This window comes from Ambystoma mexicanum, chromosome 5q (genome assembly GCF_040938575.1).
Source record: "Ambystoma mexicanum isolate Mex_15411 chromosome 5q, UKY_AmexF1_1, whole genome shotgun sequence".
Classification (NCBI taxonomy): Eukaryota; Metazoa; Chordata; class Amphibia; order Caudata; family Ambystomatidae; genus Ambystoma; species Ambystoma mexicanum.
Window position 1 is genome coordinate 1080782922 of NC_090933.1, and position 25119 is coordinate 1080808040.

At 52.8% G+C, this 25119-nt stretch overlaps 1 protein-coding gene across 1 annotated transcript in view; it reads left to right on the forward strand.

Moving 5' to 3' along the window:
* Positions 1-25119, forward strand: part of FAM91A1 (family with sequence similarity 91 member A1) — a 1180047-nt gene that overhangs the window by 976309 nt on the left and 178619 nt on the right. Inside the window, exon 21 of the mRNA XM_069621589.1 lies at positions 11889-11996. Within this exon, the coding sequence (XP_069477690.1) occupies positions 11889-11996 (108 nt within the window). The remainder of the gene's footprint in view (positions 1-11888; positions 11997-25119) is intronic.

Genomic DNA, 25119 nt, shown 5'->3' on the forward strand with positions numbered 1-25119 from the left:
ATCTATCCTTGAGAAGGACCTATGTATGTGAGAATAAAATGTATATCTGATAGACGATCCTCTGCACACCAGAACACTGCTAACATCTCCACAACACCTTCCCCGGGTTCCCACACGACTCCCTCCAGGGTTCGAGACTCACGTGATTTGGTTACCCCAAAGGACCGAAAGTTCCGTACCAGGTACAATTTACGTGCCCGGTTGCAGCCCTTTCTGCATTGGCAGTTGCCATGGAGAACATACAGCAGAAGGGGCGGCGGAACACCTCCGCGTCTATCGTTCATTTGCTCACGTGATTCAGAGCGGCGTTTCCCACGTGACCTTGGTGGACGTCACATGACCCAGAAGCGCACAGTATATAAAGCCTGATGCACGGAGCACTCATCGCTTCTCAGCTGTCTTCTGACCCTGTTTGGCGCTACGTTTGATAAACTCTTTTGGTTTACCTTGATCTTGGAACTCTCACCTGGACTCCCTCGGATCACCCTTTTGTACCTTTGCTTGGAACTGTTTACCTATTGCTGAATCTCGACACGACCCTTACCTGTCTTCGGATCATCCCTTGGTACTTTGTTGGACTTCTACGCCATTGCCCTTTTGGGAACTCAAGTTACGCCTTCAGCTCTACAGGTGGCATATCCTGTGTCCACGCTTGTCTGCGTTCCCTCTTGTTCTGGGGACCGCCTCTCATCTGAGTCTTGCAGCAGCATCGGTGTTCCAGAGGTTCTGTGGATCCGGGAAATAACATCTCCCACCTGTGGCCCCAAAGGTCGCACAGTGGGGTTCTTTTGGTTCCCCTGTGCGTCACTTGGAGACGGAGGTCTCAACGGTCTAAACGACACTCAAGTCAGAACAATATCCCTTCCCACTTCTTCTACCTCCAGCAGGGATCTGTGTGATTTTTCCGTTGTGGAAAAGACTGCGATGGAAAAGTTTGCATGAGAAATGTGCGAACCACAAAAGGCTAGCTCATTTCCCATGCGAACACGCATTCAAAACCCCTAAATACCCACATCCACAACATACCCACAACACTCCCCCACCCACACCCTCAACACCCCCAACATAAGCAAACCCTACTTACCTATTTTACACGCTGATTGCCTGCGGCGCCAGTTCCCTTCCACTTCCGTGATCGGGAACCGCAGGGTCCTTTTTCTTTTTCTTTTTTTTCGGGAGCTGCAGGGGTGTCCCCCGCAATCCACCGCTCACTATACAACACAGTATAGTGAGCGGGGTGTTGCGGGGGATACCCCCGCAGTATTTATTTTTTTATACTTACCTACAATGCTACCATCAAAGGTTCGAACTTTTGGTGTTCGAACCTTGGGTGGTAGCATTTTTCTGACTTTTTGTACGGTCGAACCTTTTTTTTGGTCCGATCATACAATTCCTCCAGCAGTACACCAGGGCCATTTGGGTCATGCATTCTTCAGCTGCACCGAGGAGGCCCCTTGATTATGGTAGATCTCGCACTCCTGTCAGTTTACAAGTCCCAAGGTAAGTTAAAGTCACTCACCAGGATTAAAAAACCTGTGGGAAACTCTCAAATCTGGTCAATACTGTGCACACATCCTGCTTTGGTTCAGGGATGTAAATTACTGCAAGAGTACAGGTCCCATCTTCCCAACTGACGGTTCCTGCAATATACCTGCCTTCACTCTCCCCCTCGTAGCAACAATACATAGACCAGGCATCTCTCTAATGGCTATAAAGACATCCACTGTCTTTTCTTGCGCATTGGACTGCATTAAGTAAGGGTAACTTTTCAATTTCAGCTTTTGTCCCACTTACTAATTTAGTTTCCTGCAGCCCTACGATATCGGGTTTCGATATTGGGTTTCCTCCTCCCTCAATCATTTCTCCACCTTCTTCCTTTTGATCATAAAGTTAAGTCCCCTGACATGAAGTAAGGTGAGGCAGATCACCTTCCCACTACCCATGTACCCATGGTCTTTCCAGGTTGGTCTCTCCCCATAGCCCCCCCTTCCACCTGCCCTCCCCACCATCACTTTCCCCAACTGCTCATCTCCACACCCCCATACCCCTCAACTTCTGGTTGGACTCAACACTTCTATCATTCCCCCAAAGTACCGAGCCCCTGTAGCAAACCCAGATAAATTACATGCATGTCCAACAAGACCCATAAAGGCTATTCCAAGATGGTGTGCACTGTCTTCCTTCCCCCTGGCACTTCTCAACAGGTGTCCCTCCAGCCAGGCGGTACCCTCTCAAAGCCAAACTTGATTAATTCACCTCTCCCCTCAACACTGTGGGCCCTTATTGGGGTCTGAGGGGTCCCCTCTGCAACAGCCAGACCCTTTTCAGGAAGATTGATTGGACCGCTCTGCGGCTTTTTCTTGTGGCCCCTCGCCGGGACCTTAGTCCATTCCCATAGCTTCCATTTGACAGGCTCCCTAGTGGGTCGCTGCTCCTGGTTTGGGGTCACGTCGTCCTCTTGCTTCAAAATCTACAGGCCCTCCTTGCAGGTAGTGTTCCCTTCCCATGAAAATAGCAGTCCAAAAGGAAAGGTCCATTTATATTGCACTTGCACCCGCATCAAGGCTCTCACCCCGGGGACCCATCATCCTTCACTTCAGAAGAGTTTACTGTGCTAAGTCCTGTGCAGCTGCCAATATCTGCTCTTTCTGCCCGTATTGTTGCAACACCACATCTCTGGGTCTAACACCTGGTTCTCCTCCCTTGGGCCCCACTCGGTGAATATGATCAAACTGTATCCCAGACCAGTCCTCCAGCAGATCTGCAAACACATGTTGCACCGTCACCCACAGGTCCTTGTCTGCTTCTCCTTTGACCAGGCCTTTTATTCGTATGTTGGATCTCCTCGAGTGGGTTTCCTGATCTTCACTCTGGTTTTCCAGATTGTGCGTGACCCTCACTAATTGTTCCACCAGCTCATCAATTTCCCTGATGTCCTCGGCAATCTCCTGTATGGCGCTTCCTGCTGCGTCGGCCCACTCCTCCAGGTACGCTATGTCTCCTTTTAATTCCTGCAAAGACTTGGAGAGTTCCGCCCGTATGCTACTCGGCTGCGACTGAATTGTTTCAGTGATTTTTGTCGCCAGACTCCTGGAAGCACTGCTTGAGGACTTACTGGGCAACCGCCTGCTCCCTTGCTGAGGCCGCCAACCCCTCTGGCTTGCCCTCTGTGCGAGATCCCGGATCGCCTCCTGCGCCAGCCTCCCCATCCTTCCCCCAGAGCCTCTGCAAGTTGCCCTCCTGGACCTTTCTTGAGGACTTACGCCCAGAATGCATGTCTTTATTTTTGCTTTTTGACATCGGGAGATCTTTAACGGCCAGGAAGACCACATCCCCCTTCCCTGTTGCTGAAAGTTCCTCAGCGCCTACTGTGGGCGTTCGCTCCTTGCACCGGTTTGGTATGCAATACCCCCTGTGTCAGAGCACCCTGGACTGCTCCCATTCCTTTCTGGGCTTCACCTGGACCTCCAAACCTCCTTTTCCTGGGCTAGGGTGACGTGTACATCGGTTATCCCTCTTGACACCAGATCTGCACCTCTCCACCTTGCTTGCCTTTGTGCCACTGTCTTCGCACCAAAGCGTTGAATTCACCACTCCTTGCAGATCCAATCAGCACTGCAACCCGCCTCCACTAAACCTTCAGGCCAGTCCGGGAGGAGTCACAGTGATTATGCAGGCCTATGTATTAAGTCTGGCCCCAGGATGCCCTTCAGCTATGCAACGCCACTGGACCTCAGAGGCCCTGATCCTCTATATGTTCAACCAACATGGGGGCAATTCCTCGCAGCTCTTGGTCGCTCACCTGTCGTATGGTCAGTGGATCTGTGCCCTGCTGTCCTCGTCCTTTCTTGCAGGGAGCAGAGCATATCTTCCCCACTCCTCTCCTCCACCTGCATGCCTCTGTCCCCGCTTGGAGATGGTTGTAGATGAATGCAGAAGCGGCCGCCCAGCCGCCTTCCCCTGCCCTGCTGATGATCCTGGCTCTTGAGGGAACGCAGCTATACTCCCGCACCACACTTCCACCACTTGGTGGCCCAGGCCGTATCTCTCTCTCTCTCTCTCTCTCTCTCTCTCTCTCTCTCTCTCTCTCTGTCTCCGTCTCTGTCTTTCTCTCTTTCTCTCTCTCTTCCACAGGCGCGCAGTGCGTCCACTGGCTCTGCTCCTCTTCAGTGCTGCAAGCCACGCGTGAAATCGGCACTTGCTCCTCCTGGGAGCCTCCCCCGCTCCACACCAAGCGTCGACCGTCCCGCAGCATTGCGTCCAGTCCCCGGGTAAGACTGCCCCCAACTGCTGCTCCTACATATCACTGCGGCCCGCTTAGTGTCTCCAGCAGGGGGTCCCCCAAGCCCTGCATTGCTGTTGCTGAACCGGTTGGGGAGTTCCTGTCAGCTTCGCTGCAGAGACCTGCGGCCAACACTCGCTCTTCGAGTAGGTTCCTACTGCTTTCCTCTCGTGAGCGGAATTCTTAATTCTTCAGTTTAATGTGCGTTGGGAGGCGAGAGCACACCAATTGCAGTGCTCACCTCTCGGTGGCCATCTTGGAATCCGTATTCTAATGTTTTAATGGTGGCTCCGATTGAGCCTTTGCATACATGCAATTTGAGATTGTTCAACCGTAAGGTGGTTTTTCTGGTTGCCATCACTTCTGCAGGATAGATGAGCGAGCTCCAGCCTCCTTCTACAGGGAGAAAGTAACTCTGAAGGTGAGACCGTCCTTCCCAAATTATGTCCGACTTTCATCTGTCTCAGAAGATCCATTTGCTGATCTTCTTCCCTCTGCCTAAACCTGCTTAGACAGAGTAGAGGTTTCATCATCTGGGTCCAAAGAGGGCTGTCAGTTTCTGTTGTGGATGATGGATATCAGTGAAGATGACAAGCTTTACATGTGCTGAGGCTTGTAGGCCACAGAGCTGGCTTGCTGTTACCAAGCCGATTATTTCTCCAGCATGGGGTCTGGCATGGATTCACATGCTCATGAATATTCCCCGTCGTCAGGCTGGGAATCCTCGGTAAAGAAAAAACCAGTATCAGTTTTGTTTCTGATCTGTCTTTCGTAGTAATAACCAATCACTGGTCTCTGCGTCATACTGACCACAGCCAATGACTGCCCTCTACCTAAGCACCGCCTCTGGCAGCCATCTTCAGATTTTTACCGCACGTTCATGTGTTGGGATCCTCGTGCTATTGCTCTCGAGCATTAGTGCTAATTTTTCACGTTTTTTTCTCAAAACTTCGTTTTTTCCGGTCGAAAGAGCCTTAAGCTCCACCGACTCTCCATCCGATCAACGGGGACCCGTGTCGGATTCGTCTGCGCCCCTCAAGGGTGAAGATTTCGTCGAGCTACGTTTTGGAGGACTCCAGAAGCTTCTCAGGCCCGGACATGGCCCAGGAGAAGGGAAGCTTGACGCCCGGAAAGCTGTTCAGGGTCTGCCCTGGATGCCAGCTGCAGAACGTCTTTAAGGAGGACGAACACTCCTTTTGTCTCTACTGCTTACATGAGGACAAGACGCACGTGGAGAAGGACTGTGCGTTTTGCGGCAATATGTCGGAGCGGACCATGAAGGACCGCCACCAACGCCTCGCCAACTGGCTGGAAGGGAAGAGCCCGTCAGGCGAGAAGAAAAGGAAGAGATCCGAGCGGTCTTCTAAGACCTTTGAGGACGCCCCGGCGACGGGGGTCCAACACAAGGCCAAGCACCACGAGTCCGCTGGCACCGGGAGCACCGAACGGTCGGGCTCTACGGGCGCCAGGCAGGGCGCACCCTCCCCGGCACCTTCAGCCACGAGCCAACGCTCTGGGTCGGGTAAGAGGAAGGGCGAGCACCCGGCGAAGCTCCTGGAGAGGCCCCGGTCGAGCTCGATGGCCCCATCGGAGGGGGAGCGAGGCAGTGTCCCCCCCCCTCAAGGATAAGGCGGTGAGCGCACCTAAGGTGGTGAAGGCCTTAATCCATCCGGCCAAGCCCTCTATCGATACTGTTGCGGCGGCCCTGGCTCAGCCTGTGGAGGCGACACCAGTGGTGGCGACCTCGAAGCTCAGAGTCTCCCTGCCACCTCGGAGGGAGTCCTCTTTTGTGCCCATCGATAGGACCCCCGTGAAACCCCGGCGGGGAAGAAAAAGGGGGGGGCAGGGCGTCGTCGTAGATTCGGCTTCAGAGGAAGAGCTGATCGAGGTCTTAAGCCACGGCCTTGGCGTGGATGAAGACCGGCCCGTCGGGATGGAGCCCGGCGCAGGTGACGACGACAGCGTCGAGGGTGCCGACGGGGCCCCTGATCGCCCGTCGGATTCCCCTCTGCCAGCGCCGCAAGACAACTCGGCGGCCATTTTGTTGGCTATACAGTCCTTATGCTCAGAGATGAGGACGAGACTACCGTTGCCGACGGAGGAGCCTCTCCCGTCGGGGGATCCTGAACCGGGACCTTCGGGTGTTCCCCCTCCCAAGAAAAGTATTCACCCTCCACCTCCTTTTCAGCCGTCGCGACCCGTCCACCCGAGGGGATGATACGGGGACTGACACGGCAGCGACGGGTACGGACGACGAGGTATACGACGAGGATCTCCCGTCGTCACCTCCCACCAGGGCCTCTCCGCCTGACGAGATTGGATCGTTTCACTCCATGATCGCCAGGGCATCCGAGCTTTTCCAACTCTGCCCTGAGGAGAAGAAAAAGGAAGGATTGCTTTATCAACAGCGCGAGGCCAAGAGGAAGACGGTCCTCGCGGTGCCTCTACTGGACGACATTTGGGATGAGGGCCTCGCCCTCCTCAAGAACCCTTCCACGACGCCAGCTAGGAGAGACCGGTACGAAAAGAAGTACCGGGTCCCGGACGCGGCCCCCCTGTGCCTCCGGGCGCAGCCTACCCCGGACTCCGTCGTCTCCGTGGCGGCCAGGAAGAAAGCGGGGGGGTTGCGGCCTCCACTTCGACTTCCCCACCGGACGGCGAGGGAAAGAAATTGGACGCTATGGGACGCAGGGTCATCTCGTCTGCAGCGACGACGATTAAAGCGGCCAACGCCTTGGCTATCGTGGCCCGCTACGACAGGGAGCTATGGTACAAACTGGCTCCCCTGCTGGACTTCCTACCGGACGACAAGAGGGCGGATGCCCTGGAGATCCTACAGGAAGGTGAAGTGGCGTCGGACCACGCCATCACTATTGCGACGGACATCGCCGACACTGGGTTTCGCCAGTTGGGCAACGGCGTGTGCCTTAGGCGGCGTGGATGGCTCAAGGCTACGGACTTCCGTCAAGACGTACAGACCAGAGTCCTGGACATGCCGTTCGATGGGAACAACCTGTTTGGGAAAACAGTGGACGATTCCCTTCAGGCCATTAAAGCGGACACTGAGACGGCCCGGGCCCTTGGGGTTCTACAGCAACGACGGGCGCCCTTTCGGAGCAGCGGAGGCAAGGGTGCCTCCAAAGGTTCCGGCGGCGGTTTCTCTACCTACCGTCAAGCGGCCCGCTCATCGTCTCAAGAGGCCTACAGAGGACGAGGCAAGTCTGGAGGACCCCGCTGTCGTCGCCAAGGAGGTCAAGGCGGCAAAGCCTCGTCGAAACAGGATTGAACCGGCCGTGGGGTCGGGCCCCCACCGAAGCACCCCGGTGGGAGGCCGGTTGGCGAGCTTCGTCAGCGTGTGGGAGTCCATCTCCACCGACCGTTGGGTGCTGGACGCCTTGGCCCGGGGCCACGCGCTCGAGTTTCAAAGAAGGTGCCCGCACGTCCCTCAGCTTCTCCTGGAGGTAAAGGCGTTGCTCAGGAAGGGCGCCATCGAACTCGTCCCAAAGAGGCTTCGGGGCTCCGGAGTTTACTCGAGATACTTCCTCGTGAAGAAGAAGACGGGAGGATGGCGCCCCATCCTAGACCTGCGACGTCTGAACAAGTTCATCAAGGCACAGAAGTTCCGGATGGTCACCCTCCAGCACGTCCTGGGTCAGCTGGAGGAAGGAGACTTCCTGTCGTCGTTGGATTTGGAGGATGCCTACTTCCATATTCCCATCCTAAAGGGGCACCGAAAATTCCTCAGATTTGTGGTCCAAGGGCGTCACTACCAGTTCAAAGCCCTCCCCTTCGGACTACGGTCGGCACCCAGGGTATTTACCAAGTGCCTTGCACCGGTGGCGGCGCAGCTGCGCCGCGAGGGGGTCCACGTCTACCCCTACCTGGATGACTGGCTCATCCGAGCCAAGACGAGGGAGCTCGCCGTGGAGCACACGGCAAGGACCGTCCAACTTCTCACGGACCTGGGATTCTCCGTGAACTACGCCAAGTCCCACCTGGTACCCGCGCAAAACGCACTGTTTCTGGGAGCGAAGCTCGACACAGTGTCCCTTCTGGCCTCCCCATCGGAGGAAAGGACCAGGTCCATCCTGGGCAAGGTACAGCGGATGTTGGCTTCCGACGCGGCCAAGGTGAGGTCCATCAAGTCCCTCCTCGGAATGATGTCTTCTTGCATCTACCTCATTCCCATGTGCAGGCTCCGGATGTGCCCGTTGCAGGAGTTCCTGGACGCGCGCTGGATCCAAACGACGGGCGGCTTCGAGGAGAGGATCACACTCGACGAGAGTTTCCGCCGAGCGGTCCGGTGGTGGGGCACTCGCGCGCATCTGACGGCGACCCCAGACCACCAGGAGACAGTGACCACGGATGCCTCCCTGGAAGGGTGGGGAGCGCACACCGAAAATCTGCACGCGAGAGGCCTCTGGCTCCCGACGGAGAAGTCCCTCCATATCAACGTCCTGGAGCTCCGTGCAGTGTTCTGGGCCCTCAGGTCCTTCCTTCCGTCCCTCAAGGGCAAGGTGGTGAGGATCTTCACCGACAACACCACCACCATGTTTTACATCAGGAAACAGGGCGGAACCAGGTCCCCAGCACTGTCCAAGGAAGCGCAGGACCTGTGGCATTGGGCCGTCGCCCAAAGGATGTTTCTGGTGCCGTTTCATCTGGCAGGGATAAAAAACACCATCGCCGACTCACTCAGCAGGGAGCTGCGCTCGTGCCACGAGTGGGAACTACGGTAGGATCTAGTGGATCGCCTCTTCCAACGGTGGGGCACACCCCAGATCGACCTGTTCGCGACGAACTCCAAGTGCCGGAGATTCGCCAGCAGGTTTCCCCAGGCGAGGAGCATGGGCGATGCTTTCTCGTTCCCCTGGGAGGGCCTGTTCCTTTACGCGTTCCCTCCTTTGCCACTGCTAATCCGGCTCGTCAACCAGCTCAAGAGGTCACGGTGCAGGATGATCCTCGTCGCACCTGCGTGGCCGAGGCAGATATGGTTCCCGGACCTTCTGGACTTGTCAACGTCCCCGCCAATCAAGCTGCCGGTGGACGCGGATCTACTCTCCAGGGAAGGAGGCGCCATCCTCCACCACGATCCGAAATCGCTGAACTTGCAGGCCTGGCTCCTGCAGCGCTAGAGTTTGGAGGCTACGACATACCGGCCGACTGCAGAGGGGTTCTTACAAAGGCCAGGGCGTCCTCGACTCTTAAATGCTACGGACACAAATGGAAGAGGTTCTCTGTCTGGTGCCACGCACAGAAGATTAACCCTCTACGGATTACGGCTCCCCAGGTACTGCCGTACCTGCTGACGCTGGCCAAAGCTGGACTGGCACACGCGTCCATCAAGATTCATCTTGCGGCGATCTCCCGATACACCAGAACCACGGGGCGGACGTCCCTGTGGTCTCATCGTCTGGTGAAAGAGTTCATGAACGGACTGTTCAGATCGTTCCCGCCGGTGAAGGCTCCGGCCCCGGCGTGGGAGCTCAACGTGGTGCTGACCAAGCTCATGGGACCTCCGTTCGAGCCTCTGCACTCGGCCCCGTTGAAGTTTCTGTCGTGGAAAACAGCGTTTCTTGTGGCCATCACCTCCGCACGACGGGTGGGAGAGATCCAGGCCCTTTCCTGCAAGGCCCCGTACTTGACTTTTCACGACACGAGGGTAGTGCTCAGGACGCACCCCTCCTTCATGGCCAAGGTACCGTCGGACTTCCATCTCAACGAACCCTTGGTGTTGCCTGTGTTCTTCCCGTCGCCTTCGTCGCCGGCTGAGAGGACTTTGCACTCGCTGGATGTGGCTAGAGCGCTGAAGTTCTACGTGGACCGCACGAAGTGTTTTCGGAAGAAGTCACAACTCTTTGTGAACTTTGGACCTGTCAATCAGGGGAAGGCTCTCTCGAAGGCTTCCATTTCCAGATGGCTCTCTGGCTGTATCATGTACTGTCATCGGTTGGCAAACCGACCGCTGCCTGGCCGTCCGAGAGCCCATTCCACCAGAGTGATTGCAGCTACCACGGCGTTCCTTTCTGGTGTGCCCCTGCTGGACATATGCAGGGCGGCTACGTGGAGGTCGACGCACACCTTCACGAAATTCTACTTCGTCGATCGGGATTCCAGGGAGGAGTCCAGGGTCGTCCAAGCAGTGCTGCGCAACCTGTTCGCCTGAGGTGAGCCTGGTGAGGAGGTAAGATGCTTAATGTTGAGTTTGATGTAATGCTTAATGTTGAGCCTTTGCCACCTCCCGTGGTTGTGCATGTGTGTACTGCTATGTATTCTTTATTCATGAGCATGTGAATCCATGCCAGACCCCATGCTGGAGAAGGAACAAGTTACTTACCTGTAACTGTTGTTCTCCAGCATGGGTCTGGCATGGATTCACATGCGAACCCTCCCGCCTACCCCTCTGCGGCTCTTCACTTGGTCATACTGCCACTTCACGTGCTTCCAAATCTGAAGATGGCTGCCAGAGGCGGTGCTTAGGTAGAGGGCAGTCATTGACTGTGGTCAGTATGACGCAGAGACCAGTGATTGGTTATTACTACGAAAGACAGATCAGAAACGAAACTGATACTGGTTTTTTCTTTACCAAGGATTCCCAGCCTGACGACGGGGAATATTCATGAGCATGTGAATCCATGCCGGACCCATGCTGGAGAACAACAGTTACAGGTAAGTAACTTGTTCCTTCCTGGAATTTTGGAATGCTTTGATCTAGCCCATAAGAAGGTACTAATAGGTCTCAGCGCTCAACCTACCAGGATCATGGAAGTTACATCTGCTTTGTTTGTCCATGTCATTGACATCTGTTGTATGGACATGAGAGCTTAATTTAACACATTCGTCAAATTTGCTGGGTTCCTTTTTGGGTCAGGATGCCCATTTTGGATGGGAAATGTGCAGTGCTCCAGAGATTCCAGATGTAGGTAAGTGCTCCTCGCTTTCCCCCTACTCAAAGTTCTGTACTGCTGTCAGAGTCTTTCTAAGTACAGTATTCTCTGGGAGAAAGAAATCTATAGCAGAACAAATTACTTACATTTCGTAATGTTCTTTATTCCTCCCAAAGACTGCTAATCTCCCTCCCAACCTACCCCTCATGGAATGGTCATAACCTCTTGCAGTTCCGGACCTTCAGCCTCTGAGTGCGGGGAAAAATGTGCAGACATTGACATTTAGCTGAAATGCCTTGCTCCCGCCGTTGGTTGAGCAAGTTTCCAAACATAGACTTGCGCCTGGCTGAGAAATCAAAGATGAGGACTCTGAGGGAGGACTAAACCATAAAAGTGAACTTTAGTGAAAATCTGAATGTTTTAATGTTTTCTTTGTTGCTTATTCCACAATTCGGTCTGTAATTGACACAATGTTCCCACTTAGAACTGAATGTCTCATGGACCGTGCAAAACTTCACTTTTGTCTACTTTTACTCAATTTTTCTGTTAGCTGATGAAATGGCTTAATAGGAGGCACAGTAGTCCTTAAATTGACCTCTCATTTAGAGAGGAAGAGAGGATAATGTTAATTCAATTGTTAATCTAAAAGTGGCAGTTTTTCTGTTTGGTCCCGCAGTGACGTAGCTGAATTTCATCAGCCATTTTTCTCTCCCTTACAGGTGAGCCTGGGTTGACCTCAGGCTCGGATGTAAATGGTAGCACAGAATCCTTTGAAATGGTGATTGAAGACGTGATGGTTGATTCTTCAATCAAACAAAACACTGATGGTACGGTAACTGCAATAAATGAACCTTGAAAGAGCATAAATTGAACCAAAAAGTAATGGATTTGATCCCCCAGAGTAAGCACCTATGTAGGGCCCAATTCCAGAATGTTGAAGTACTAGTGTATTTACATGATTCTCTGCTATTTTTATGCACACACAGACCTGCGCTGGTAGAGTAAGTACCGTTTACAAAAACATAATGGTTAGAACTGCTATTGAAGTTCCATTGTTTTAGGTGAAAAATAAGTCCACATTAAGACTGTTTAAACCTTTTTGGTACCAGTGCTAAGCATTTTTATTAATGTTTTCATTTAGTCATCATTTCGTCTACCTCAATTGATATTCATGTTTGCTGATTTGATACAATTTCTTTTTGTCAGCCAGAGGTATTAGAAGTATTTCTTTCTCAGGAAAATGTTAAAGTAGTTTTCTTCATATGGCTTCAAAAGCAATATATGTGTGATATTGGTAAAGTAAGTGAAAGAAGAAATTCATCCCCATGATGCTTCATGTCTAGGGCTGTGCCATCTGCTCTCTGTCACGGATGGCTTAAGAATCATTCCAAATCTCAGAGGCAGTTTAAAGGTTTTTTTATTAAAAGTTGTGATGGCCCTAGGGCAGTCCCCCTTCTCTCGTCTTCTATTACTTCTACTCACTGACACAGGTGTCCCTGACCGCAGGTTAATAGATATAGAAAATTGATCCCCTGCTGCCTAATATTTCCTTCGACTAAATGGGAGGACCTAAAAACATAAGACCTTTTATTACTAAACTCCCTCAAGGACTTCCACTTGTCCCTAATCTATCAAGTTGTTAGTATTGTAATCGGATTATGAGAATTGTGCTTTTAGACATCCTGCTTGGTTTGGTCTTTTCCTGTCCACGTTAACTCTTTCCTCAACTCCCCTTCTCTTATTAACACCCCCCTCCGCTACCTTTCTCTCTTACATTCCTCGCTCGCCTCTACCCTTTGAAGTTACTACCAACTCTCCAAGGTCACTATTCTCTCCTACACTACATCTACTTCTTCCTCCACTACACCACTACCCACTGTACTCTGCTCTTCACTCTTCCACCCTACTGCTCCTCCACTCTACGTTTCTCTCCTCCTCTCTACTAATTCCTCCCCTTACTAGTACTCCCTCCTCCTACACACTACTATTACTCAAATATTCTCCATTGATTCCTTATCATACACTTCACATCACTCCTTATACTAACTAACTCCAAATCCCCAATTGCCACTCTAATGCGCACACTCACACTGCAGTATCACTTTAATTTACTGGCCAATACCTTTTCTTTTCTTTATAAATCGCCTCCATGCTACACGTCTCCTTCCTCCCTCCTGCTGGTCTCTTGCTCTTCCACCTCCTCATCGGACCTCACTCAAATAAACTACAACTCCTGTGATCTCCTTTCATTCTCCTATCACTTCCTAGGTTAGCCCTCTGTCCCTGGCCAATCTATGTTATGTTATTTGACATTTATATAGCGCTATATATATATAATTGGTATGACCTCAAAGCGCTGGTAGGTTGAACGCTCTCACCAGGTTGAGAGAGTAAGGTGTCTTAGGGTGCTTGGATACACCAATTATGTGGGCAACGATGAAATTGCCTAATGGTAGCTGCAGCCTAGCATTAGGTGTGGTGGTATTTGATATCAGTTGAATGTGTGCAGTCAGGAGGATGGACACCAAGACTGGGTTTTGGCTGTGTTAGGCCTGTGTAGGATGCTTATATGTGCAGCTAGACCGGTTTTCGCAGGATGTAGCTGCCTTTTATTAGAATGATGAGGTGTACGTGGAGTAATGTTCGTATGTGAGCAGATAGGCCGAAATTGATCGAAGGGTGTAGCTGCACTCTAATTGTGTGTTGGTGTAGAGTAGAGAGTAAACATAGTGATATGGGAGTTGAGTGTTTGGATGGGGTTATAATCTAAGGAGCTTGCTGTTCCGGATTTCAAGTGTGCTTTTGCTTAGTAGTGACTTAATAAGTGTATTCAATGGCGTCATTGCTTGGAATCTCATTGATCATTTGTTATCAGGTTGCAGGTCTTAGTGGCCACAGATGGTCATAGTCAGTGTTACGGAAAGAGCCATCATTCAAGAGCTTTATGGAAGGTCATATAGTCTTGGCTGTGTGGAATATTTGGGCAGGGTCGGACTGGCACAAGAAATAGGCCCGGACACCCAAGAAAAAGTGGACCACCCCTGGCCTCAAAAAAGTGGCCCACCCCTCGCCTTCTGATGACATCACCAGAAATTATGTCATTTGACCCCACCCAAAAGTGACATCGAGGGAAGCAATGAAACACGGCCTTTCGCCCTTCAAAAAAGAAGTGGCATCAAATAGCATTGTTCTTAAGTACACTACGAAAAAAATGGTTATATCACTAATGTGATGTGCATTTTATACAAGAATGGATCACCATATGTATCATTAATATCTGTGTGTATAGAGCCATATTGTCAAATTACTGTGAATGCAAGCAGACATCCAAGACCAAATGATAATGTTATTGTATAGCACTTACGCTTAAGCTCTTTTTTATAGAAAAATTATGAACACAATATCACCCAACTTGTGTTGGTACTCATTTATTGATCTCAGAAGGATGAAAGGCTAAGATGGCCTTGCTGGGATTCGAACCTGCAACCTGCAAATCACACACACATCGCAGCAGCGAGCGCTGAACCCACTGAACTATCATATTGGCTATAGTAAAATTAGCATTCATTCGGTAGTGAATACCATTAAACTGGTAACTGAGATTTAACAGCAGACCAGTTCATCTGCCGGTCTGGTGCAAAGTTAGCCACACGCTGCAGTAGCATGTGAATGATGCATTTATCATAATTTATGATGCACACATCATGCATGAAAATCAATCATCAAAGCAAGGTAAGGATGAATTATGCCTTGCCTTGATGAATGATGCCATTGCGGGGGCTTTTTGTTTGTTTAAAACAAAATTAAAATAAATTTCTTCAAACCTTCTTTTTTTGTTTTTCTTTTTTCAAACCAGCCCAGGCGTGGGTAGAAACCGGCCCCTAGTGACTACACATGATTTCGACCCGGCCACGGACCGAATGGCAGATGGGCCAGTCCGACCCTGTATGTGGGGGTAGTGAGTTCCATAGAGTTGGGGTCAAGGTTGAGGAGGCAGATCCTCCGATCCTGACAAAGTTAGAGGTTGGAATCACTAGAAAGAGGGCACTGCTTGTTCTTTACTGGCCAATACAATCTAGCCCTGCCTTCCCAACTCTAGATGTGTTGTAGGTAGCAAATGTTATCACTTTTGGGCTAAGCCCCGCCCATTTCCTCGACATGGAATATCAGAGGCATGGCAGGCTAAGTGTTCCAATTCGTAGCTGGGTGCCCCATTCATTATGCCTAAAGGTGAGTTCTGTTGTTATGGGGTTTTTATATCCCTTGTATTTGTCCCTGTAGTCTAGGGTTTTTGGTGGCGCTTTTGGGTACTCGCTACAGGTTTATCTCAGCCCTGCATGTCTTCCCTGACTGACATGTGCTGGCTTTCTGCGGTTCCCTTTATCGCTCTGAAGGTCTCCCAACATCAGTGAATCACAGAGCACTGGGGAGCTGGATACTACAGGTTGGGTCACAGTCTGCAGGTGGCTAGCATATGGCTGTGAATTACTTCTCCCAATCTTGCTGGTTCTGCATTGGGCTAGGATGGCACTAAGAGAAACAAGAGAATACTCCAATTATCTTGTTGTGGAGGCATGACTTGAGAAAAAGGTGTACTGCTCATAACTAGACTGGCACCAGGGGTTCAGGGGGGCAGGAATTGAGTCCTTGTCAACTGCCAACATCCAACTCAGAGATAGGACTGGCTCTGGATATATCCCTTGCATGCCTCCCACCGTTGGCTGAGAGGGGTTCCCGTCCCCTCCTGAAAAGGTCCTGATTGTATCCCCCCTTTTGAAAAAACAGGCATGGACCGACCCCCCAAAGACCCCTACTCCAATATTGGCAATTTCAGGCCCAATGCCCATCCTTGGTAATATCATGGGAAAGCTACTTGAGCAACAATTGCAAAGCTTTCTTAAATTCAGTGCATGCTTATCCTCTTTCCAGTCCAGTTTTACATCTAATCATGGGTTAGAAACTGTCTTTGTGAGCTTTTGGAGCAATCTTTTAGCTGCCATAGACAGAGATTGCAGAGTGATGCTGATTTGTTTTCAAACTTTCCGCTGCATTAGAAAAGGTTGATCTTTCCATTCAAATCGATATTTCATCTTCAGTTGTCTACATAAGCATTTGCCTGCAGTGGTTTTGCTCTTTCTTGGTAGAGAGACCTCAGATGGGGGGATTCATCCTGGCTCATGTTCTTATTTTGCCTCATGATTCACCTGTGGCATACCCTGGAGTCTCCACTGTCCCCCGTTCTCTTCAATGCACATCTTGCTTCTCTTTTGTCGTTTTTTATGTGTAGATGTTGTTCATTTCAGCAAACAACATTACAGAATACATTAGCATATTTGCACAATCATATGGAGCCAGATTACAGAAACGTTGCACCGGTGCAAGTGCAAAGTTTCACAGCATTAGCCTAGTGTAAGAATCACTGGGCCACATTAGAATATCTTAGAAAAACATGTTTTCAATGCATTTTTGATCCAGGGCAAAGTTTGCCCTAGAGCTAATAGCATTCCGTATTAGCACAAGGGCAAACTTTGCCCTGGTGAAAAAATTATAAGAATGTTTACATTTATTGCACTAGGGCAATAACTGCCCAAGTGCTTATGCCATGCTAAATTGCACTTGTCATGCTGCAAAGGTTTTTGCCCTAGTACTAATACCCTGCAACTTTGCACTTCCACCGGTGCAAAGTTTCTGTAATCCAGCCCCAGATTGATTCTCCTAATATCCACAATTAAACCCACACCCCTCCTAGGCTACACTTCTTGCTTCATCATACCAATAGCAGAATTTTCCAACTTCCATACATTTACCCAACACATCTCATGATATCAATATTCGCTATATACAACATTGTCATTCCATCTTTTATCCACATGTTGCATGTCCATCTCTTGCTATCTTGCAACTATCCCTTTTCGTTTTGTTCTCTGCCTCCAAATCATCTTGAAAGCAGTCCCATATGTCCTTTTGGCCTAGCTTGTTTGCATAACAGGCTACAATAGTCTTTTTGTAATATCTTAAACGTAGATCTTAAAGATCATATCAACAGCCAACACTCATTCATTGGATCTTTCCTCTGCATCCAGTGCATACATGTTCTGCACCTCACTAGCAATAAAGCTAGCTCTATATATTTTGTGTTCAACTGCGGTTCCTCTCAAAGGTAGCCTCAAAGGCAGCCTATCATCCATATTTGTATGTTTGTTTCAAGTATATCTTCCATGAAAACATTTTCCCATTAGCCATATTTCACTGGATTGCACTCACCCGCAGATTCCTCATCTGATAGATACATTTGCTCCCCCTCCCGCCCCAGCATCACCTGCTCAGACAATTTTTCATCACGGGTCATATCCACCACGTCTTGGGCCTCATGGCCTCCTGCAATTCTCTGGTGCCAGAGGCCAGACTGCGGATGCAGTACCTACAATGGATTTTGACGGATCAATGCTCCCAGTACTTTGACAACATGAAGGATGTCCTCAGGGTGGTGAAGTTGGTGGTCAACGGCCTTTCATGGTGGGCCAGCAGGGAGAGCATGATACCGGCGAAAGCCTTTGGGCCATCGTGACCCCAAGCGCAGGTAATCACAGATACATCCCTAAGGGCTGGGGCTCACACTGAGGGGATCTGTAAGTGTACGGCCGTTGGTCTCCAGTGGAGCACCATTCGCACATCAACAGGCTGGAGTTGCGAGCAGTCAGGCTAGCCCTGATGGCTTTTGCACTCTCCCTGAGGGGATGCATGTCCCGATTCTGACAGACAACACAGTGGCCATGCATTACCTCAACAAGCAAGGGGGTGTGGGAGTCTCCTCCCCTGTGCAGGGAGGCCATGCAACAATGGTTCTGGCTTCTGGAGAAGATTACCTCATTTTGTGCAGCACATTTGGCAGGAGGAGAGTACGGATTGGTGGACGCTCTAAGCAGACAGAGCATGGTCTCCCACAAGTGGGAAGTGTGCCCAGAGGTTCGTAGGGAAATCTTCAGCCTTTGGGGAACCCCAGCAGTGGATCATTTTGCCACGAGGACCAAAACAAAGTACAAGTAGTTCTCCAGCATGGGGTCTGGCATGGATTCACATGCTCATGAATATTCCCCGTCGTCAGGCTGGGAATCCTCGGTAAAGAAAAAACCAGTATCAGTTTCGTTTCTGATCTGTCTTTCGTAGTAACAACCAATCACTGGTCTCTGCGTCATACTGACCACAGCCAATGACTGCCCTCTACCTAAGCACCGCCTCTGGCAGCCATCTTCAGATTGTTACCGCACGTTCATGTGTTGGGATCCTCGTGCTATTGCTCTCGAGCGTTAGTGCTATTTTTTCACGTTTTTTCTCAAAAACTTCGTTTTTTCGGTCAAAAGAGCCTCAAGCTCCACCGACTCTCCATCCGATCAACGGGGACCCGTGTCGGATTCGTCTGCACCCCTCAAGGGTGAAGATTTCGTCGAGCTACGCTTTTGGAGGACTCCAGAAGTTTCTCAGGCCCGGACATGGCCCAGGAGAAGGGATGCTCGACGCCCGGAAAGCTGTTCAGGGTCTGCCCTGGATGCCAGCTGCAGAACGTCTTTAAGGAGGACGAACACTCCTTTTGTCTCTACTGCTTACATGAGGACAAGACGCACGTGGAGAAGGACTGTGCGTTTTGCGGCAACATGTCGGAGCGGACCATGAAGGACCGCCATCAACGTCTCGCCAACTGGCTGGAAGGGAAGAGCCCGTCAGGCGAGAAGAAGAGGAAGAAATCCGAGCGGTCTTCTAAGACCTTTGAGGACGCCCCGGCGACGGGGGTCCAACACAAGGCAAAGCACCGCGAGTCCGCTGGCACCGGGAGCGCCGAACGGTCGGGCTCTACGGGCGCCAGGCAGGGCGCGCCCTCCCCGGCACCATCAACCACGAGCCAACGCTCTGGGTCGGGTAAGAGGAAGGCCGAGCACCCGGCGAAGCTCCTGGAGAGGCCCCGGTCGAGCTCGAAGGCCCCATCGGAGGGGGAGCGAGGCAGTGTCCCCCCCCCTCAAGGATAAGGCGGTGAGCGCACCTAAGGTGGTGAAGGCCTTAATCCATCCGGCCAAGCCCTCTATCGAAACTGTCGCGGCGGCCCTGGCTCAGCCTGTGGGGGCTACACCAGTGGTGGCGACCTCGGGGCTCAGAGTCTCCCTGCCACCTCGGAGGGAGTCCTCTTTTGTGCCCATCGATAGGGCCCCCGTGAAATCCCCCGTGGGGAAGAAAAAGGGGGGGCAGGGCGTCGTCGTAGATTCGGGCTCAACCTCGGAGGAGGAGCTGGTCGAAGTCTTAAGCCACGGCCTCGGCGTGGAAGAAGACCGGCCCGTCGGGATGGATCCCGACGCAGGTGACGACGACATCATCGAGGGTACCGACGGGGCCCCTGATCGCCCGTCGGATTCCCCTCTGCCAGCGCCGCGAGACAACTCGGCGGCCATTTTGTTGGCTATACAGTCCTTATGCTCAGAGATAAGGACGAGACTACCGTTGCCGACGGAACCTCTCCCGTCGGGGGACCCAGAACCGGGACCTTCTGGTGTTCCCCCTACCAAGAAAAGAAGGATCCACCCTCCGCCTCCTTTTCAGCCGTCGCGCCCCTTCCAGCCCTCCTCCCCGTCCACCCGAGGGGATGATACGGGGACTGACACGGCAGCAACGGGTACGGACGATGAGGTATACGACGAGGATGTACCGTCTCCGCCCGACGAGATTGGATCGTTCCACTCCATGATCACCAGGGCATCCGAGCTTTTCCAACTCTGCCCTGAGGAGAAGAAGAAGGAAGGTTTCCTTTATCAGCGGCGCGAGGCCAAGAGGAAGACGGTCCTCTCAGTGCCTCTTTTGGACGACATTTGGGATGAGGGCCTCACCCTCCTCAAGAACCCTTCCACGACGCCAGCTAGAAGAGACCGGTACGAGAAGAAGTACCGGGTCCCGGACACGGCCCCCCTGTGCCTCCGGGCGCAGCCTACCCCGGACTCCGTCGTCTCCGCGGCGGCCAGGAAAAAAGCGGGGGGGGTGCGGCCTCCACATCGACTTCCCCACCGGACGGCAAGGGAAAGAAATTGGACGCTATGGGACGCAGAGTCATCTCGTCTGCGGCGACAACGATTAAAGCGGCCAACGCCTTGGCTATCGTGGCCCGCTACGACAGGGAGCTCTGGTACAAACTGGCTCCCCTACTGGACTTCTTGCCGGACGACAAGAGGGCAGAGGCCCTGGAGATCCTGCAGGAAGGTGAGGTGGCTTCGGACCACGCCATTACCGTTGCGACGGACATCGCCGACACTGGGTTCCGCCAGTTGGGCAACGGCGTTTGCCTTAGGCGGCGTGGATGGCTCAAGGCTACGGACTTCCGTCAAGACGTTCAGACCAGAGTCCTGGACATGCCCTTCGATGGGAACAACCTGTTTGGGAAAACAGTGGACGATTCCCTTCAGGCCATTAAAGCGGACACCGAGACGGCCCGGGCCCTTGGAGTTCTGCAACAACGACGGACGCCCTTTCGGAGCAGCGGAGGCAAGGGCGCCTCCAAAAGTTCAGGCGGCGGTTTCTCCACCTACCGTCAAGCGGCCCGCTCGTCGGCTCAGGAGGCCTACAGAGGACGAGGCAAGTCTGGCGGACCCCGCCGTCGTCGCCAAGGAGGTCAAGGCGGCAAAGCCTCGTCGAAGCAGGATTGAACCGACCGTGGGGTCGGGCCCCCACCGAAGCACCCCGGTGGGAGGCCGGCTGGCGAGCTTCGTCAGCGTGTGGGAGTCCATCTCCACCGACCGTTGGGTGCTGGACGCCTTGGCCCGGGGCCACGCGCTCGAGTTTCAAAGAAGGTGTCCGCGCGTCCCCCCCGTGGCCAGGAAAGAACTTCACGTCCCTCAACTTCTCCTGGAGGTAAAGGCGATGCTGAGGAAGGGCGCCATCGAACTCGTCCCAAAGAGACTTCGGGGCTCCGGAGTTTACTCGAGATACTTCCTCGTGAAGAAGAAGACGGGGGGGATGGCGCCCCATCCTGGACCTGCGACTTCTGAACAAGTTCATCAAGGCGCAAAAGTTCCGGATGGTCACCCTCCAGCACGTCCTGGGTCAGCTGGAGGAAGGAGACTTCCTGTCGTCGTTGGATTTGGAGGATGCCTACTTCCATATTCCCATCCTAAAGGGGCACCGAAAATTCCTCAGGTTTGTGGTCCAAGGGCGTCACTACCAGTTCAAAGCCCTCCCCTTCGGACTACAGTCGGCCCCCAGGGTATTCACCAAGTGCCTTGCACCGGTGGCGGCGCAGCTGCGCCGCGAGGGGATCCACGTCTACCCCTACCTGGACGACTGGCTCATCCGAGCCAAGACGAGGGAGCTCGCCCTGGATCACACGGCAAGGACCATCCGACTTCTCACGGACCTTGGATTCTCCGTGAACTACGCCAAGTCTCACCTGGTACCCGCGCAAAACGCACTGTTTCTGGGAGCGAAGCTCGACACAGTGTCTCTTCTGGCCTCCCCGTCGGAGGAAAGGACCAGGTCCATCCTGGGCAAGGTACAGCGGATGTTGGTTTCCGACGCGGCCAAGGTGAGGTCCATCAAGTCCCTCCTCGGAATGATGTCTTCCTGCATCTACCTCATTCCCATGTGCAGGCTCCGGATGCGCCCGTTGCAGGAGTTCCTGGACGTGCGTTGGATCCAAACGACGGGCAGCTTCGAGGAGAGGATCACACTCGACGAGAGTTTCCGCCGAGCGGTCCGGTGGTGGGGCAACCGCACGCATCTGACGGCGGGCATGGACTTCCAGACCCCAGACCACCAGGAGACAGTGACCACCGATGCCTCCCTGGAAGGGTGGGGAGCGCACACCGAAAATCTGCACGCGAGAGGCCTTTGGCTCCCGACGGAGAAGTCCCTCCATATCAACGTCCTGGAGCTCTGTGCAGTGTTCTGGGCCCTCAGGTCCTTCCTTCCGTCCCTCAAGGGCAAGGTGGTGAGGATCTTCACCGACAACACCACCACCATGTTTTACATCAGGAAACAGGGCGGAACCAGGTCCCCAGCGCTGTCCAAGGAGGCGCAGGACCTGTGGCATTGGGCCGTCGCCCAAAGGATGTTTCTGGTGCCGTTTCATCTGGCAGGGATAAAAAACACCATCGCCGACTCACTCAGCAGGGAGCTGCGCTCGTGCCACGAGTGGGAACTACGGCAGGATCTAGTGGATCGCCTCTTCCGACGGTGGGGCACACCCCAGATCGACCTGTTCGCGACGGCGACGAACTCCAAGTGCCGGAGGTTCGCCAGCAGGTTTCCCCAGGCGAGGAGCATGGGCAATGCCTTCTCGTTCCCCTGGGAGGGCCTGTTCCTCTACGCGTTCCCTCCTTTGCCACTGCTAATCCGGCTCGTCAACCAGCTCAAGAGGTCACGGTGCAGGATGATCCTCGTCGCACCTGCGTGGCCGAGGCAGATATGGTTCCCGGATCTTCTGGACTTGTCAGCGTCCCCGCCAATCAAGCTGCCGGTGGACGCGGATCTTCTCTCCAGGGAAGGAGGCGCCATCCTCCACCACGACCCGAAATCGCTAAACTTGCAGGCCTGGCTCCTGCAGCGCTAGAGTTTGGAGGATACGACATACCGGCCGACTGCAGAGAGGTTCTTGCAAAGGCCAGGGCGTCCTCGACTCTTAAATGCTACGGACACAAATGGAAGAGGTTCTCTGTCTGGTGCCACGCACAGAAGATTAACCCTCTACGGATTACGGCTCCCCAGGTACTGCCGTACCTGCTGACGCTGGCCAAAGCTGGACTGGCACACGCGTCCATCAAGATTCATCTTGCTGCGATCTCCCGATACACCAGAACCACGGGCCGGACGTCCTTGTGGTCTCATCGTCTGGTGAAAGAGTTCATGAAGGGACTGTTCAGATCGTTCCCGCCGGTGAAGGCTCCGGCCCCGGCGTGGGAGCTCAACGTGGTGCTGACCAAGCTCATGGGACCTCCGTTCGAGCCTCTGCACTCGGCCCCGTTGAAGTTTCTGTCGTGGAAAGCAGCGTTTCTTGTGGCCATCACCTCCGCACGACGGGTGGGAGAGATCCAGGCCCTTTCATGCAAGGCCCCGTACTTGACTTTTCACGACACGAGGGTAGTGCTCAGGACGCACCCCTCCTTCATGCCAAAGGTACCGTCGGACTTCCATCTCAACGAACCCTTGGTGTTGCCTGTGTTCTTCCCGTCGCCTTCGTCGCCGGCTGAGAGGACTTTGCACTCGCTGGATGTGGCTAGAGCGCTGAAGTTCTACGTGGACCGCACGAAGTGTTTTCGGAAGACGTCACAACTCTTTGTGAACTTTGGACCTGTCAATCAGGGGAAGCCTCTCTCGAAGGCTTCCATTTCCAGATGGCTCTCCGGCTGTATCATGTACTGTCATCGGTTGGCAAACTGACCGCTGCCTGGCCGTCCGAGAGCCCATTCCACCAGAGCAATCGCAGCTACCACGGCGTTCCTTTCTGGTGTGCCCCTGCTGGACATATGCAGGGCTGCTACGTGGAGGTCGACGCACACCTTCACGAAATTCTACTGCGTCGATCGGGATTCCAGGGAGGAGTCCAGGGTCGGCCAAGCAGTGCTGCGCAACCTGTTCGCCTGAGGTGAGCCTGGTGAGGAGGTAAGATGCTTAATGTTGAGTTTGATGTACTGCTTAATGTTGAGCCGTTGCCACCTCCCGTGGTTGTGCATGTGTGTACTGCTATGTATTCTTTATTCATGAGCATGTGAATCCATGCCAGACCCCATGCTGGAGAAGGAACAAGTTACTTACCTGTAACTGTTGTTCTCCAGCATGGGTCTGGCATGGATTCACATGCGAACCCTCCCGCCTACCCCTCTGCGGCTCTTCACTTGGTCATACTGCCACTTCACGTGCTTCCAAATCTGAAGATGGCTGCCAGAGGCGGTGCTTAGGTAGAGGGCAGTCATTGGCTGTGGTCAGTATGACGCAGAGACCAGTGATTGGTTGTTACTACGAAAGACAGATCAGAAACGAAACTGATACTGGTTTTTTCTTTACCGAGGATTCCCAGCCTGACGACGGGGAATATTCATGAGCATGTGAATCCATGCCAGACCCATGCTGGAGAACAACAGTTACAGGTAAGTAACTTGTTCCTTCTGCTCAATCGAATTCTGTGTGAAGGGGGCACTGGGAGATGTGTTCCTGGTGGAGTGGGTCTTTCACCTCCACTACCTGTTTTCTCTGATACCTTTCATCCTGTGCGTTCTCAGGAGGTTGAGGTTGTTCCTGGCCACATTGATCCTGATCACCCCAAACTGGGCGTGGAGAGCATAGTACTGGGATCTTGTGGAAATAGCCTTCTGCCCACCTAGCTGGCTCCCTCGGAGGCCGGACAGCCTATCCCAGTGGAAAGAGTGGGTGCTCCACCCGAACACGAGTCTCTCAATATGCATGCATGACTCTTGAGAGAATATATGCTTGAGGTGGTGCTGGCTGCATGCAAACCTTCCAATGGGTTCCTTTGCAGGTAGAGATGATTTGAGGCATCCGCAAGGCGGACCCCATCTCATGCCCCACTACTACGGTGATGGAATTCCTTCTTTCCTTGGCCTTGTCGGGCCTTACGGGACAGTCGAAGGTTATTTGGCGACTTTATCCTGGTTTAAGAAGTCTCTAGATCAAGGTTAATTCTTTACAATCCCGGTGATCGCACAATTTCAGAAAGCCCTTGTTTGCACTGACGCCGTTTGTGGTTCCGGCTTGAGACCTGCATTTTGTGCTTACCTTCTTGATGGCAGCTCTGTTTGAGCCCGTGCATTCTTCTTCTATCAGGTTACTTACCCTTAAGACACCTTTTTGTTGGCCATTGTGTTGTGGCAATGTATGTAAGCAAGCTACAGGCTCTTTCCTGCAAATCACCTTTTTTTGCACTGCTGTAAACATAATGTCTTGCTTAAAGTCCACCCAATATTC